Below are 16,538 nucleotides of genomic sequence, written 5' to 3'. Positions count from 1 at the left end.
TGCTTGAATTAACCTTTCATAGTTATGAGTAAAATAGCACTAGTAATTACTGAATGCTGTGAAAGAACTTCTCATGGTCATGCTGTGTATATGTATCTCTACTCCATAATTGGTGGAAATACTTTTAGCCACAGTAACGTAGCAAGGAAGTTGCTGGTCAGCAGGTTAGTATGAAACAACTTTTATACGTTTGCTCTGGAACATCCTGGATACCAAGACTGATTCTTCATGAGCCTTTGATATGGAATGATCTGCGCTTTGCTGGACTGCTGGAAAATGCAAATGATGTGGCATTACATATCATCATAACTGAGGGGGACCTCCTGTCTGCCTCTCATTTTGTAATTTAGGCAATATTGCACTCCATTTTAAATTCTCACGTCCTTCTCAAAGGGCATTTTAAACTGTAACAGATTTAGTGCATCCATTAAATTCATTATTTTGAGGCCAGGCTATGCAATTAATTCAGAAAAAGAGCCTGAGCCTCATTTCATGAAAGTAGGTGTGTATATTGTATACTATGAGCAAGAACAAGTAAAGGCATTAAATAATGGAGGTGAGATTAGAGGATATTTGCTCCAAAACGTAGACATGCTCTATATTCATGGGGAAATGATCTTCCCTTCACAAGTTTAAATTGAACTTCATCTTGAGTTTTGATTTATGTTACATCTCTATTTATGATGGAATTAGCTTTTGTACATACTTGCTTAGCTGCCTCCTTCCTGGCTTGCGACTCTTGCTAGTACAATATAGCTGTAGGGCAGGTTGTGGAGAAAATAATCCAAAAAATGAGGCTACAGTGACATTTCCTAGTGTAACTGAACATAGGTCTTCACAGACCTGCTGGGGATTGAGTTGTGTTGGTCACAATGGCTCATTGGGGACTGTAGATTATAACATCTCTTTCTATTACTTGTTCTTCAACTAACTGGCAGCCACAGATGAAATGGCATGTGGTTGGATCGGACGAGTTAAAGGATTTATAATGCTTGGAAAGTGTATGTATTATACCTTGGTAACCTAAAACTTCGGGTTTAACGTTAACCTAGCAAATACCCATCAAGAGAACCATTAGGTAGAAACCTTTCTCAGTAGAACCATTTACACAATCAGGTGACAAAGGTAATTTTTTCCTTGGTCTTTGCCACGAGACAGAGAAGGTAGGAACAGGAAGTAATGCAGATAAATGTGTGGCTGAAGAGTTGGTGCAGGGGCCAGGGGTTCAGATTTCTGGATCATTGGGATCTCTTCTGGGGAAGGTCTGACCTGTACAAAAAGGATGGGCTGCTCCTGAACTGGAAACGGACCAATATCCTGGCGGGCAGGTTTGCTAGAGCTGTTGGGGAGGGTTTAAACTAGTTTGGCAGGGGGGTGGGAATCAGATTGTGAGTGCAGAGATTAGGGTAGAAGGACAAGGGCACGATGCTGTGTGTTCTGAGTTGGTGAGGAAGGACAGGCAGGGGACAAAACATAATGTAGCCAGTTAGAGGGGTTGAAATGTGTCTATTTCAATGCCAGGAGTATTAGGAATAAAGGGGATGAACTTAGAGCATGGATCAGTAAGTGGAACTACGAGGAACTTGGCTGGATGAAGGGCAGAATTGGCTGCTGCAGGTACCAGGGTTTAGGTGTTGTAAGGAATAGGATGGGAGGTAGAAAAGGTGGGGTGGGGAGTAGCATTACTGGTCAGGGATAGTATCATGGTGATAGGGAGGACGTTGCAGAGGGAGTGTCCACTGAGTCGGTGTGGGTGGAAGTCAGAAATAGGAAGAGATCAATCACTGTGCTGGGAGTAGTCTATAGGCCCCCAAATTGCCCTCGGGACACCGAGGAGCAGATAAGCAGGCAGATTTTAGAATGGTGCAGGAAATACAGGGTAGTAGTTATGGGTGATTTCAACTTCCCTCGTATTGACTGGCACCTCCTGACTGCAAGGGGGATAGATGGCACTGAATTTGTCAGGTGTGTTCAAGAAGAATTCCTGACACAGTATGTGGACTGGCCAATGAGAGGAGAGGCCATACTGGATCTACAAACGTTTGTAGTTCTGGGTAATGAACCTGGTCAGGTGACAGACCTATTGGGGGAGCATTTTGGTGAGAGTGACCACAGCTCCCTTAGCTTCAGCATAGCTATGGAAACGGATAAAAACAGACAAAATGGGAAAGTGCTAACTGTGAAGGGATGAGGCAGGAACTAGCGAGAGTAAATTGGAAACGTGTTCAAGGGTGAAAGCACAGAAGTAATGTGGAGGAAGTTTAGGGACCACTTGTGCTGGGTTTGTCCCACTGAGACAAGGGAAAAAATGATAGGAAAGGGGAACCGTGGCTGGCAAAACAGGTGAGGCAACTCGTCAAGAGGAAGAAGGAAGCATATGTCAGATATAGGAAGCAGGAGGGGCTCATGAGAAATATAGGGTAGCCAGGAAGGAGCTTAAGAAAGGACTTAGGAGAGCTTGAAGGGGTCATGAGAAGGTCTTGGGGTTCTTCTTAATGCTACATGCCAAGGCGTTCTATGCGTATGTGAAGAACAGAAGGATGACAAGAATGAAGGTGGGACCGCTAAAGGATAAAGAAGGCAACATATGTTTGGAGGCGGAGGAGGTTGGAGAGGTTCTGAATGAAAATATTGCTTCAGTATTCACAAGTGAAAAGGACCTTGATCAGGGTGAGGTTGAAATAGAACAGGCCTGTGTGCTGGACAATGTGGAGATTAAGGAAGAAGTGTTGGATCTTCTTAAAAACATCAAGATTGATAAGTCCCCAGGGCTGGGTGTGATATTCCCCAGGTTGCTCTGGGAAGTGAGAAGAGATCGCTGGAGCAGTAGCTATGATCTTTGAATCCTCTTTGGCTGCAGGGGAGGTGCCGGAGGATTGGAGAATGGCAAATGTAGTTCCCTTGTTTGAAAAAGGTAATAGGGAGAATCCTGGGAACTACAGACCGGTGAGTCTTATGTTGGTGGTCTGCAAACTATTGGAAAGGATTCTGAAGGATAGGATCTATGAGCATTTGGAAAAGAACAGCCTACTCAAGGATAGTCAACATGGCTTTGTGAAGGGAAGGTTGTGCCTCACGAGTCTAATTGGGTTTATTGAAAAGGTAACAAAAATTGATGATGGTAGGGCGGTAGATGTGGTCTACGTGGATTTTAGCAAGGCATTTGACAAGGTCCTCCACAAGAGACTCATCCAGAAAGTCATGAGGCATGGGATCAGTGGAATCTTGGCTGTTTGGATAAAAAAAATTGGCTGCAGAGGGTAGTAGTGGAAGGAAAGTATTCTGCCTGGAGGTTGGTGACTAGTGGGGCTACAAGGATCTGTCCTGGAACCACTGTTCTTTGTGACTTTTATAAATGACCTGGATGAAGAGGCAGAAGAATGGGTGAGTAAGTTTGTAGATGACACTAAGATTGGAGGAGTTGTGGATGGAACTGTAGGTTGTTGAAGGTTACAAGAGGATATAGACAGGATGCAGAGTTGGACAGAAAAGAGGCAGATGGAGTTCAATCCAGATAAGTGTGAGGTGATGCATTTTTGAAGGACAAACCAGAAGGCTGAGTACAGGGTTAACGGTCGGTTACTTAAGAATGTGGATGAACAGAGGGACTTTGGGGTTCAAGTCCATACATCCCTCAAGGTCGCTGCACAGGTTGATAGGATAGTTAAGAAGGCCTATGGGATGCTGGGCTTTATTAATAGGGGGATTGAGTTCAAGAGTAGAGAGGTCATGTTGTAACTCTACAAATCTCTGGTGAGACCACACTTAGAGTATTGTGTTCAGTTCTGGTCACCTCATTATAGGAAGGATGTGGAAGCTATGGAGAGGGTGCAGAGGAGATTTACCAGGATGTTTCCTGGATTGGAAAACAACTCTTATGAGGCAAGGTTAGCAGAGCTGGGACTTTTCTTTTTGGAGCTTAGAAGGATGAGAGGGGACTTGATAGAGGTCTCCAAGGTTATGAGAGGCATAGATAGGGTGGATAGGGAGGGAAGTTTAGGGGAGACATCAGGGGTAACTTTTTTACACAGGAAGTTGTGGGTGCCTGGAATGACTTGCCAGGGATGATGGTGGAGGCGAAAACATTAGGGGTATTTAAGAGCCTGTTGGACAGACATATGGATGAAAGGAAAATAGAGGGTTATGGGGTAGTGTGGGTTTAGTACTTTTTAAAAAGGAATATATGGGTTGGCACAACGTAGAGGGCCGAAGGGCCTGTACTGAGCTGTAGTATTCTAGTGTCTGGTGTCTAGAGAGTCAATTATGGGAGAAAGGGACGTGGGGGTGAACCAAAGGGAGGTGAAGGGCAGGTGAGGAGAAAGGGGTAAGAGGAGAGCTGAAGAGTTGTGCACTCCAACTCCTGTTTAAGGAATATATGGGTCAGCACAACATCGAGGGCTGAAGGGCCTGTACTGTGCTGTAGTGTTCTAGTGTAGTACTTGCATCTTCTAAGTACATAGTTTCAGTAGTCTTTATAATGCAGTTAGTTATTTTGCACAGTTCCTGCTTGTTGATGTTCATAAACTGACATGAGAATTTTCTTTCACTAATGTTGGATTCAATAAGATGGGCAATGTTAGTAGTGTGCTGCATTTTGTTCAATCCATATCAATGTATTGTACAATGAGCAAATTTTCTTTTAATACCAAACATCTAAGTAGTCACATTTGTTTTAAGGACCAAGACCTCATCTATCACAGAGGAAACTAGTATTTCAAGCATTTGATTTCTGACAATAAGTGAAACAGATCTGATTTCACCTTTATGTACTACACCATGAAGAAGGAAAGGTTTAGTCTTTGGGAAGATGGCATTAACATGGGAGTCAGATCTCAATTAAATCTTGTTATCCATTTGGAAATTAGCATCTCAGCAAAGTCTTGGATGAGTGGTGCTTCTGAGAATAGAGCAGGAATATGTGCATTAAACAGTCTGCTAAAAAAAATGAGGGTAGATCTGAGAAACATAATATTTTTATTTTTGAACTTCTGAAACTCAACCTTGCCTCTTGAAATACTGCATTTTCTTTGACTTCATTGAGATTGTTATTGCATATCAGTCAACATTCAAAAAGCTGTGAGGTGAGTGTGAGTTATCTTTACTTTCTACTTTTGTGCAAAAGAGTATTGAAAGCCACAAATTTAAAACACTGGGTAAAGTTAATGGCAAACTGGTCACACATTACTTTGAATAATTGGTTAATTTTTGGATGTTAAAATACATTCAGAAAATTCTGCTTTGTCAAGGAAATCTGCCTTTAAGGAAAGTTTAGTGAATTTGAAAACTTGCTGCAGCAGATTGTTAGTGTAATGATCTGTGTGTCAGGGTTAATTCGACAGCGTTTGCTATTGAGTATGACATTTTACAGACGTACTGCTAGACGACAGTAGTGGCACTCCAAGAAGAACAACAGGATTTCTCAACCTTTCTTGCATCGTACTCAAATCGTATGTGACAAATATGTGCTTCTTTAAATGATGGGTATTTTTTCCATTAATCCAATCAATAAGCTCAGACTATTTTGAATTTGCTTAGGTTAAAGTGATAAAAAGTTATTAACTATAAAATTTGTGGTTAATCTCCTTTCATTACTCTTCAAACTTTTCTTCTACGCTATATTTTGAATGTAGTGCTTTACGGACCACACTGATCTAAAATATTTTAGCACCTTTTGTGACTGTAGGTTGCTGTGTGACAACAGTAGCGTTGTTGCCTCACAGCTGTAGTACGGTGCTGTGTTTAATCCTGACGTCATACTCCATCGAATTTGAACATACATCCCTGTGACCGTATGGATTTCTGCCAGCTACTCTAGTTTCCTTCCATGTCCCAAATGTTAATGGGTAGGTTAATGAGTTATGGAAGTTTTTCCTTGGTGTTGGTAAATGGCTTTTAAAAAAAATTTCCATAGAAGTTGGGTTAATGAGTGTGTTGGAGGAGCACATGGAAACAAGGGGAGAGGAACTGATGGGACTGCTTGGATTTGGCAAAATGGTTACTCTTCCTGTATTGTGACAAGTAAGTACATTTATGTCTAAGAGTTTGATTCAACACAAATAGAAGCAGTTGCACTTGCTGTTTTATAAAGTTAAAATGTTCAAAAGTTCTTTATCAAGCATTTCCCACTTTTAATTTATTTTGTCATGACATTCCCCCACCGTGGTCAACTTCAAATGATGCCGAATGGCGGGATGCTTTATCAAGACTTAACACTGGCGGCTTAAAAGAAAATCTGCATTCTGGGTTCAGTTTTCAATTTCTGGTTACATTTGACAAGTGTACAGAGAATTCTGCCTCTATCAAATTACTCTGATTATGCAGTGATCAAAACTGTTGTTTAAAACCTTAAAATACAGACTTCTAGATTTTGTATGAATTTCAGCAAATATTCATGGAGGTGCTATACAACTTGTAGTGAACCAAACATGAAAATCACAGAGTATCTTGTTGGCTTCCCATAATGTAGAAACTGGAACTTGGGATCAATTGTATGTAGGTATCTGCTGTTCACAAGATCACTTCCATGTGTACCACTCCTTTAGAAAATCAACCTAAATTTAATTACTACTTTACTCTCCCTAAGTTCAGAACCCTCTAATGTAAACAGTTATCAACACTTCCTTTGAAAACAACAGTATCTGCTGCGAGTGGCAATTACATCCTATTGCAACATTCTTGACTCTTGAACTCTCTGAAAAGCCAACTGGAAGAAAGTAGCAGGTTTACTCATTTTAAGAGAACTGAAGCTTTGCTTCTATCCATATTTGTATATTTCTTAATATCTCAAACTCTCTTCTTGTCAGTCTGTCTCCTAATAATGAATCAATAGAGTATTATGTGGATAATTTTCAAATAATCCTAATTCAGCCAATGAATAACACTAAATATTGTAAGATCGATTAAAAATGAATGAGGGTTGAATCACAAAAGGTTGTTTCAGCACAGTCATTAAAAGGGATTTAAACCCTTTACTTTTTCGTGCACATCAATTCCAAACTAACTTGGTTAGTTCTTAGGTGCTCTATCAGTGCAATAAATGCCTGCCTCACCAACAGACACCACTTCCTGACCATGATTCTTAAAATGCTGTTTATATATTGTTTCATATCATCTTTCCATTCTGCAAGATTATTTGACTTCCTGAAGTCTTGTAGTGCTTTTCTGTTTGCAAACCTTCTGTTTGCAAATGATTATGAATGATTGGAGTAATTGTGATGGAAAGTTTGAATATATTGTGGCACTCATATCTTGACCTTTCACAAATACAAATGTTAATTGTTAACAATTTTGTGAAGTCTTCCTTTTAAAGTGGAGAAACTGAATGATCAAGGGACTGCCTGACCCTCCCCTTCCCACAGTTTGAGTGTGGGTGCAGGTGATCAGTTGCTATCTCTTTGTTATTGTTGGAGGTTGTCCAACAAATTGCATTTTCATAGCACCATTATGATGTAAGTACAGTGAAAAACTAATACATGGGGTAAAATAGTAGAAGAGATAACTAAATGTTTAAAGAGATATAACTAAAGTGTGAGGTAGAGTTCTAAAGGATAAATGCTTGTGCAGAAGGAGCCTATATTGCTGAATGAATGTAGTGAGGTAGTATTGCATGGAGGACTACAGTTTAAGGAGCAGTATTATTTCAAGGTGAAGCGGTGAGGAATGTAGGCATATGGTATAACAAATGCAAGAATGTGAAGATAACAAGACTAAATATTCATGGAAGCTCAAGATGAGTAAGTGAACTATTTCTGTATAAAAATATTTGTTTGCACCTTTGGGCAATACAGATGAAGCTGGAATTCAATAATTGGGGGATTGCTGCATGAAAGAATAGGCCACAACTTCATGCCATTGTGCTGGAATGCTAATGTTGTACAGTTAGGTCTATAGTACTGCAGCATAAAGCTATTCAAACAAAACTGATCGTTCTTTATAGGGTTTTTTAAGCATGCAGTTATTTTTTTAGGAACACCCTTGGGTGAGACAAATAGGAAAAAATTTGGATTCAAAATTTCAGATATTCAGTATTGCTTAACATTAAGAAGACTGCATATAAAGAGACTAGTAGAGACCTAAGCTAACGCCCTTATTTCACATGCAAAGTATCTCCAGGCATCTACATGAAGCTAAAGCAAAGTCATTTAACTTGTTTAAAAGAAATTAAAAAGTGCAGTTTCACCTGTAGTTGAACACAGGTGAAAAAAAATGCATGTGCTGGAAGTCTATAATAAAACAGAAAATACTAGAGTGCTGGCAGTATCTGTAAAAAGAAAAATAATAAAATTTTCTGCACAGGGTCTTAACAAGTAATTGGGACTCTGAAAGGTAATGAATCTGAAACATTGTCCTTTTTCTCTTGGTGATGTTGCCTGGCTTGCAAATTTTTCAAGCATTTTTCACTTTTATTTCAATTTGGACAAAAGCTTGTTTAAAATTGTGATTAAATAAGACGTGATAAATAGAAGATTCTGTATATGCAGGAAATGCAAAGCAACACACACAAAATGCTGGAAGAACTCAGCAGGTCAAGCAAAAGGAAGGGTCTTGGCCCAAAATGTCATCTGTTCATTTCCATAGATGCTGTCAGTCCTGCTGAATTCCACTATGATAAGTGACTCCTTTTCCAGGTTAGGTTTATCTTCAATAGGAAGTGTACCTGGAGCTCTTGAGAAGAGTGTATTTACATTGTAACTCCAAACACTTGAGCAGTGTGCAAAATACCCAGAAGTCAGTTTCAAGTTGAGCGGTATCTTTATAAAGTGAAACAGTTGAATTTTCAGGTTGATGGTCTTCAGCAGAAACTGGACCTCTTGCTCTTCATAGCTACACTGAGGAGGTATTTCTAATTTCACAAGTGACTTCCTTGCAACGTTCTCTGGCATCCTTGAAGAAGTAAGGAGGTGAGAAGGTGCCTCTGGATTTAGTATAATTTAAGCATCATGTCAGCTGAAGAGACTTTATTGAGAGGGTGGTGTATGTCTTGAGTGTACAGAAAGAATGTTTTATCCTTCAGTGAAGTATGGAGGTTCAGTTTTCAGTGTGGTAATCCATTTGTAGCTATTGTACTGAAATGTGCATAATCTGCTTTTCTAAATGGGGTGCCTCTGCTGGAGCAGTTATAATTTTATATCTACCTGAAGTTCATGATTTTAAACTTTGTCAGAGTGGGCTTTGCCACTTAAAAGTACAACAAAGAAATCAAAATACAAAACTCAAGGAAACAGGAGTAGGTCACTTGGCCTCAACCTACCCAGCTATTAAATAGGATCATGGCTTATCTGTTTCAGGGCTTAACTCCTACTGTGCCAATTCTCCTTAGCTCTTATTTCTCCAAAATTTTCACCAACTCCTGTAAATCCTTCCAGTGTTACTGCCTTCACAGTCCTCCAGTAGACAGTGTTTCAGACATTCATCATCCTCTGCCAGAGGAATTTCCTGCAAACCTCATTTTAAAATTTCCACTCATTTTTGTAACTGTCTCCATGTTCAAAATTAAAATCCCACTAATGGAAATGTCTTGACATCTACCATGCCATGCCCTTTTGTATCTTGCATGTTGCAAAAAGCCACTTACATTCTTATAAATTCCAAAAAAACACAGATTTAGATTTTAGCCATTTGTGAGAACACAGCCCTCTCATTCCAAGAATTAGCCTAGTCAATCTTTCTGTGTTGCCTCCTGCACTTATTCTCTTTCTAAATAAGAGAACAGTACCCAGTACTCCAGGTTACAATCTCACCTTCACTCTTTCTAAACTCCATGCCTATTGCTTAAATGCTAAAATACTATTGGCCTTCAGCTATTTGCCACGCCTGCCTACTACCTTTTAAAAAAAACTCATGTACTTGAATACATAGATCCCTCCTTTTTTTCCAGTCTTTTTCCATTTGAGTAATTGTCAGCCTTTTGATGCCATAACCTCATGCTTCCACTCATTAATCTACATCAACCAACTTTTCATCTATTGACTTAATCTTCAGTCTGCTGTGGAATATAAATATCCTCATGCAGTATAGTTTCCCAACTTTAGAAGTACTTTGTTAAAATGCTTTGAGACACCCACTAGTCACAAATGCCAGATAAATAAAATCTTGTTCTTTTACTGTACAATTAGAAAAGATATTTTTAAATAGCCGGGTATTCAAAAAAACATGGTGTCTGGAAAATATTGGCAGTTGATAAGTTGGATTGCAATTCAGTTAAAATGTTATCATTGTTACACCTAGCTGTTGTTGTAGTATGTGAACATTATGGGCATGTTTTTTCTTTCCATGCTTGCAAATGTTGCCACATATTGCCAGATTTGTGCAACACCAATTTGCTTTAAAGTATTAGAAGTAGGAGGTAGTCTACACTTACGTTACCCATGGAAATCTGAATACAGTACTTTCCAGCACAAAACCATTTCACACAATGTAAGGTGCAGGTGTTTATGAATCTGATAACTTGTTTTTGACTGATCATGTGAATCCTGAGCCTAAATCTGATGCACAGTTATTAGGGGAGAAAATCGTGTGCATTTTTTAAACTTTGGCTGAGCTACTAGATAATCTTTATAATGGCCATCCATAGAAGCATCTTAAAATCTGCCAGCATTAAAAAGATGATTCTATACATTGATTGTCAACTAGATGGACAGGAAAGTACAATTGCAGAACCCAAGGCCATACCACAGAAGAAATCGTATTAAGAATAAGAGATTATTGGTTTAGAGTGAAAGGGGAGTCTGAAGGATACTTCACTCAGAGGTTGTTACAATTGTGGAATGAACTGCCAGCTTAAGTGATGGATACAAGTTCAATTACAACATCTAAGGGAAGTTTGATTAAGTACATGGATCAGGAGTGGTATAAAGGGCTGGGTGCAATTAGATGGGACTAGTTGGGAGACCAGGCTGGTACAGAGCAAATGGGTTGGAGGGCCTGTTTCTGTGCTGTAGTGCTAAGACTTAAGTAGACCTGTCACCAACTTGATAAATATGCAATTGTGTATATGATTGAATTGGAAATGAAGCGATATTCACACAATACAAATTATTGTTCCCATGGTTCAAAAGCATCCAAATAATTCTTGATGAACTATAATTGGTAATAGTGCTGCCCTCCTCTGGTTCCCTTTTTTTTGGATTGGAGTGGACTTGCCTTGCTGAACATATACATTCTCAGTAATAATTTAATTTGAATAGAATGAAGCCAGGGCTTCCAGAATAGAACCTACTCATTTCTTTAATGTAGAAATCATCTTTTTTCCATCCTGATACTTATATTATAATGACTTGAAATACCCATCAACATTCAATTGTAGTTGTAGTTTCAGTGCTTCATGCCCATTAACTTTGGAAATGAATGTAATGATGATACTCTACAGCATCGATGCCCATAAGCAAGAATGAGTTGGAATGCAGGGGCAATGTTGGCTGTTGTGTGAGCTCTGTGCTACATGAAAATTGAAATGGAGTCTAAACCAGAGTAGTTGGAATAGATCTATGGAAGCAATTTAACATCTGATTAACAAGTGTTATTCATCTTTATGGCGCCCACCCAGCAATGGCATCTGCTTAATCCAGTTTTATTTGTGAAGGTGTCACCATTAGCGAATGACAACCTGATCTTTGAGATAAGCAGTGTCTACACTTTAACATTCATCTAAATAGCCGAGCAGAATTTTGTCTGAAAGGGGGCATCTTCCACAAACTTTATGTAGTGGGAATGTAGCCAAGTAGGTGTTCCTAGTTCTCACGTTCAAGCTCACAGCCTCCTGAATTTTCAGGGTCTATCATCTGGAAGAAGTCCAAATCAAGGTTAGCACAGAGGAAAGACTTGAGTGCATAATCTTACCTTTGTACTAACACTTGAAATAGCTGTGTACACCTTATGAATGTTCTAAATCAGTTAGATGTATGAATATCCATATATTGAATTTATATAGCAATTTATATTGAATGCATTTTTGATGAAGCTTCGTTGCTGGTAATTGTGTGAATATTGCTTATTTAAAATATTGAGAAAAAATAAAGCGTGGATGAATGCAGTAACACTAATGGTGACGGTTAGGAATGCATAGAAGCATTTTTTCACCATAAAACTTATATTGACGATCTTTAAGGAACTTCTGTTTGTTTTGCAGTGTTTTCATTGGTCAGAACAAAACTAAATGTAATTAAGTTTACTGTGATATATTTCAGTGTTAAAATCTCAAGATCATTAATAGCTGATGGCAAAAATGGATCATTGCTGATGGAAATTATCCTGCACTGTCACAAAATAATTTTAAATATTATTGGACCATGATATTTTTGGTCATAGTATAAAAGGCTGGATTTAACAAATGCTGGAAAAAAACAAGCAATTTAACATGCAACAAGATCAAGAAGACTGATCGTGAGATCTGGCTTTTTAATGTCCTCTTTGAGTGCTTTGCATCTTTGATATCAGATCAAAAAATACTAATGTACAAATTAGGAGCCAGGGCAAGCCACTCAGTACCTCAAGCTATCTTGGCTCATCTAAGTGCAAGTTCAACTTGTATCTATTCAGAGTAAAGTTTCATCTAACACCCCCTGCCCCCCACCCCAAATATTTTAAATTCTTTAGAGTGAAGATATACTTTCACTGCAGTTCTGCTCATTCTAAACTCATGAGTCCTACAGAGATCTGCATACTCTGTGGCAAATTGAGCTTAACCAGATGAGTATGGTGCAGTTCTATTTATGTTGTCCTCCATGTGTATCTCAGTATACTTTCGCCTTCTGGATGCTTCCTTGCTAATTTGAGTGAAGGATTACCATGAACTAGAGTATGGCTAAACTCTACACAGCTATAGGTTATTAACTGGTTAATTTGTGATGCTGATTGAAGAACAGGTTGGATGCCAGAGTTATTACTTCACCCCTCATACCTCTGTTGATAGCACCACAGAACATATTATCTATTAGGGTGAGGGAGAAACGCCTCAAAGGCAACAGCACTGATGGTGCTGCAGTTCCATGGTACTAAACTGAGACTGTGCATTGAGGTCACCTGCAATGACACCTAGTTGATGAATGACAAAGGTAGGTAACAAAGTATGTATTACACTGCAACAAGTAGGCACAGCAAAAGTGGAAAAAGTTTCGAGGCAGCCCATAACATCAACTGTTGTAAGTTCAGGTTATGTAGTTATACATGTGATGAATGTTAAGGTGTTTGAGATGTGGGATAACAGAGAGGGTTTCCTGAAATGCACCCAATCTTGATTTTCCTGTCTTGCTGCCACTTAAAATTAAGATGAGCATTTCTGTTTTCCATAGCTAGTTTTATTTTGTGTTCACAGCAATCCATTTGTTCTGTTTAAGATGTGCCAGTTATGCAGCTACAATGTCCTGTTTTAATTGCATGCAATTTTAATGCAATAACTTGGTATTCAGCATAACACTAAAGTGGCTGGGAAGTGACCAGCCACAAGCTTAACAAATCATGCTGTTGCAATTATTTTTAACTGTTGTTTCTAGTTTTGACAAAGCTTAATAACTAAATTTGAACCACAATTTTTTTTAGAAAAAGCACTCCAATGAGAGGACTGAAATGAGAGAAATATAAGCAGTTATCAGAAAATTAAAACCAATTAAATATAACATTATAACAATAATATAACAACAAAAGATGAATCCTTAGCAACTGGAGCTAAACACTTGGGTTTGTTCTGTGAGACTAGAAAGTTGAAAGATAAGAGCCTTCTGGTTATTTTAAGTTCAGTACACGTTTGTTTAGTATAATGTTTTCACACCCCAACTAACAGAAGTGCTCAAAAATGATGCAATGCATGCAACCTGATTAAAGATGAGACATAAAGGGGACTTGAAAAGTTAACCATCAGTCAATGTTCATTGCATGTGAAGAACAAGTTCATTATAAATAGTTGTTTTTGTAATGGCTGAGAAGATGGTGAGACAACATGTAGAGGTTTCATACAAGAACTGCAACAGCACAGAAACCATTGTTCTGCTCTTTCAAGAAGCAAATCCTATAGAACTATGGTCTCTCACAATTTAAAAGGAAAGATTTTTCCCAGTGGAACATGGAGTGCTCTTGGAGAGAGCAACAAAGTGAACTGGCCTGAGTTTTTGAGCATTTTGTTCTAAATTTACAAAATGCAATATTTTGCTGATGTATAATTAACAGTTGAGTGTAATGAATTCTGGGTAAGAAATCATTGTTCAGTAACTTATAATTCAAATAAGTAGATATTGCAATAGTAATTTGTAAATGATTAGTTATACTGCATTCTATTTTAGAGTTTGAAGTCTGGTATTTCTAAGAATATTTTACAGATGAGTTGCTTTGAAGAAGTGAAACTGAAGTTCATAAGCAGCCAATGTGGGATTTTTGACATTGAGTACATGCATTATTTCAGTGCATGCTCAATAAACATTCCCCAGAATAATCGGCTGTATTCGCTGTATTTTTATGTATTTTGTGTTTAAAGTGTTATGTTTCTGGCTTCTTTTGACAACAGTTTGTAGAACATTAGAAGACCATATTGACAGGTCCACTGTTGCCTGCTAGTAAAACCACTAACTGGTCTGTTGTAGGATGACCTACCGAAACCATGCAGTAACTTATTTTAACTAAATATAACTTGCTGGTAGATAAAGTAGTTCAATTTTTTTAATGCAATGCATGGCCAGCTTCATAAGGCCATGCTATTGAAGCTTTAAGACCATATCAGTGAATCCACAGTAATTGTTTCCCGAAGATACGGTATGTGTTTTTGAGGTCCTTTTTTGTTTTCATGTCAAATTGAAATGCACATTTATGAAGATGCAATACTTGTGCATCAAGAATATTGCACCACACAATATGTTTCACTCTGGAAAAATGTATTTTCTTTAATAGTTCAACGAGAGGGTCCAGTTGACACCAAGATATCTGATTCTGCACCTGTGGAACAACCGTCTAATGCAAGTATGCAAACTACATCCTCAAAGCCATCAGCTGCAGCATTGAAGCAGCCAGTCAATACTGCAGAACATCGTGTTGTAGCTAAGCGACCTGTTCCTGCATCTCAACAACTTACTGCTAAACAGACTTTGTTCAAACAGAAAATTTTACCTAAGCCGCAAGTTTCAGCTAAGTATCCAATTTCATCTAAGCCACAGTCTTCACCTAAAGCCATTGCTGGATCTGAATACCGAATACCATTAAAGCACTCTACCCCCACAGCAAAACAGTCTGTGCTTCCAAGTGAGCAGTCTACAGCAAACAAATCAGTGGATAAACCGTCTCCGGTTACTGCTGTAAAAAATGCCAGTCAATTATCTAATTCCCAAATCCGCCACAACATTCGCCGGTCACTGAAGGAAATCCTTTGTAAAAGGTGAGAAATTCAATGCAGAACAATTTGCGATCTATGAAAGGGCCAGGTTTAACATGTAGAATTTTTATGGATTAATCGTATTGAAATGCCATCTTTGTATCAATTCTCATTTTTAAGTTTATCTTTCCATATTTATTTTAGTAACTTTCAATTCTGTGGTTCATTATTATTAAAATTTAGGAGTTATCATTTGATTTTAAAACAATCACTCAACGTTTAGCATCTTTGGGTGGTAATTCTACGTGGCAAATTTCTGCATGATTAGGCAGATTGACCGAACCCTCCTCTTACAAGCTTTAGTAAAATTATGGACAAAAAAAATTCTCATGCAAGAAATTAGTGTCTGGTTATAATGACACAGTAACAGTTCAGTGTTTTCTGTTCAGAGAAAACGAGCATGCTACAAGCAGTAATTTGTGTGGTTTTGAATTCTCGACACTGAGTTAAAGGTGAATATTTCAAAGCAAAACTGGTTAGGAAAATGGAACAATTCAGTTTTTGCATTATCAAGCTTTTGCCATGTGTAGCTATTATAAACTTGTGAAAATTTGCAGGTGTTTTCAGACTCTTTCCTGGTGTAATTCAGTCCTTGTTCGTTATCTTGTGTAACTGCTTTAACTCTAAGATTGGGCTAAGCATAGCAAGAAGCAAGAGAGGGAGAGCATTCAGTGTGTTTTAAAAAAAAAAAATCACACAGGAGGCAGCTATTCAGTCCATTTGCCAGTGCCAGCAACCAAGAGCTATCAAATTGATTTACCTATTCTGTTTTCCCCCTACAAACCTACAAGGCTTTCTGCAGACACAAACAAATCTGTACTTGAATGAATTTTACTTCCACCAGTCACCTGGGCTGAATATTCCAAATTTTATCAATCTATTGACTATTTTTTCTCCTCTGGTTCTTTGGCCTGTCACCTTAAATTTTTCCCCTTGGGGTGCTGACCCTGTAAGATTCGCTCTTCACATGAATGAAGTTTCTTGCCCTAATGCCATTCTAGTAAACTTTGCCTCCACCTTCTCCGGGACCGTCATTAATTTCCTAAACCAAATTGATTATGCTGTCAGCTGAAGTTTAGGCACTGTTTTGATAGTAGCACAATTCCCTTTTCTGCTTTGTTTCCAGTGGCAGAGCCAAACACTCAGAATGTATTTCTAGTAACTGTCTTACTTTGTCCTTCCAATA

At 38.5% G+C, this 16,538-nt stretch overlaps 1 protein-coding gene across 2 annotated transcripts in view; it reads left to right on the top strand.

Annotated features, from left to right (window-relative positions):
* LOC140736262 (death-inducer obliterator 1-like) overlaps window positions 1–16,538 on the top strand; it is a 136,386-nt gene that overhangs the window by 71,021 nt on the left and 48,827 nt on the right. For both annotated transcript variants that reach the window (XM_073062202.1, XM_073062201.1), the window contains exon 8: window positions 14,875–15,355. In XM_073062202.1, coding sequence (XP_072918303.1) covers window positions 14,875–15,355 — 481 coding nt within the window. The remainder of the gene's footprint in view (window positions 1–14,874; window positions 15,356–16,538) is intronic.

This window comes from Hemitrygon akajei, chromosome 11 (genome assembly GCF_048418815.1).
Source record: "Hemitrygon akajei chromosome 11, sHemAka1.3, whole genome shotgun sequence".
NCBI classification, from domain to species: Eukaryota; Metazoa; Chordata; class Chondrichthyes; order Myliobatiformes; family Dasyatidae; genus Hemitrygon; species Hemitrygon akajei.
The sequence above is the reverse complement of the archived record's forward strand: the minus strand, read 5'-3'. Positions and strand labels throughout refer to the sequence as shown.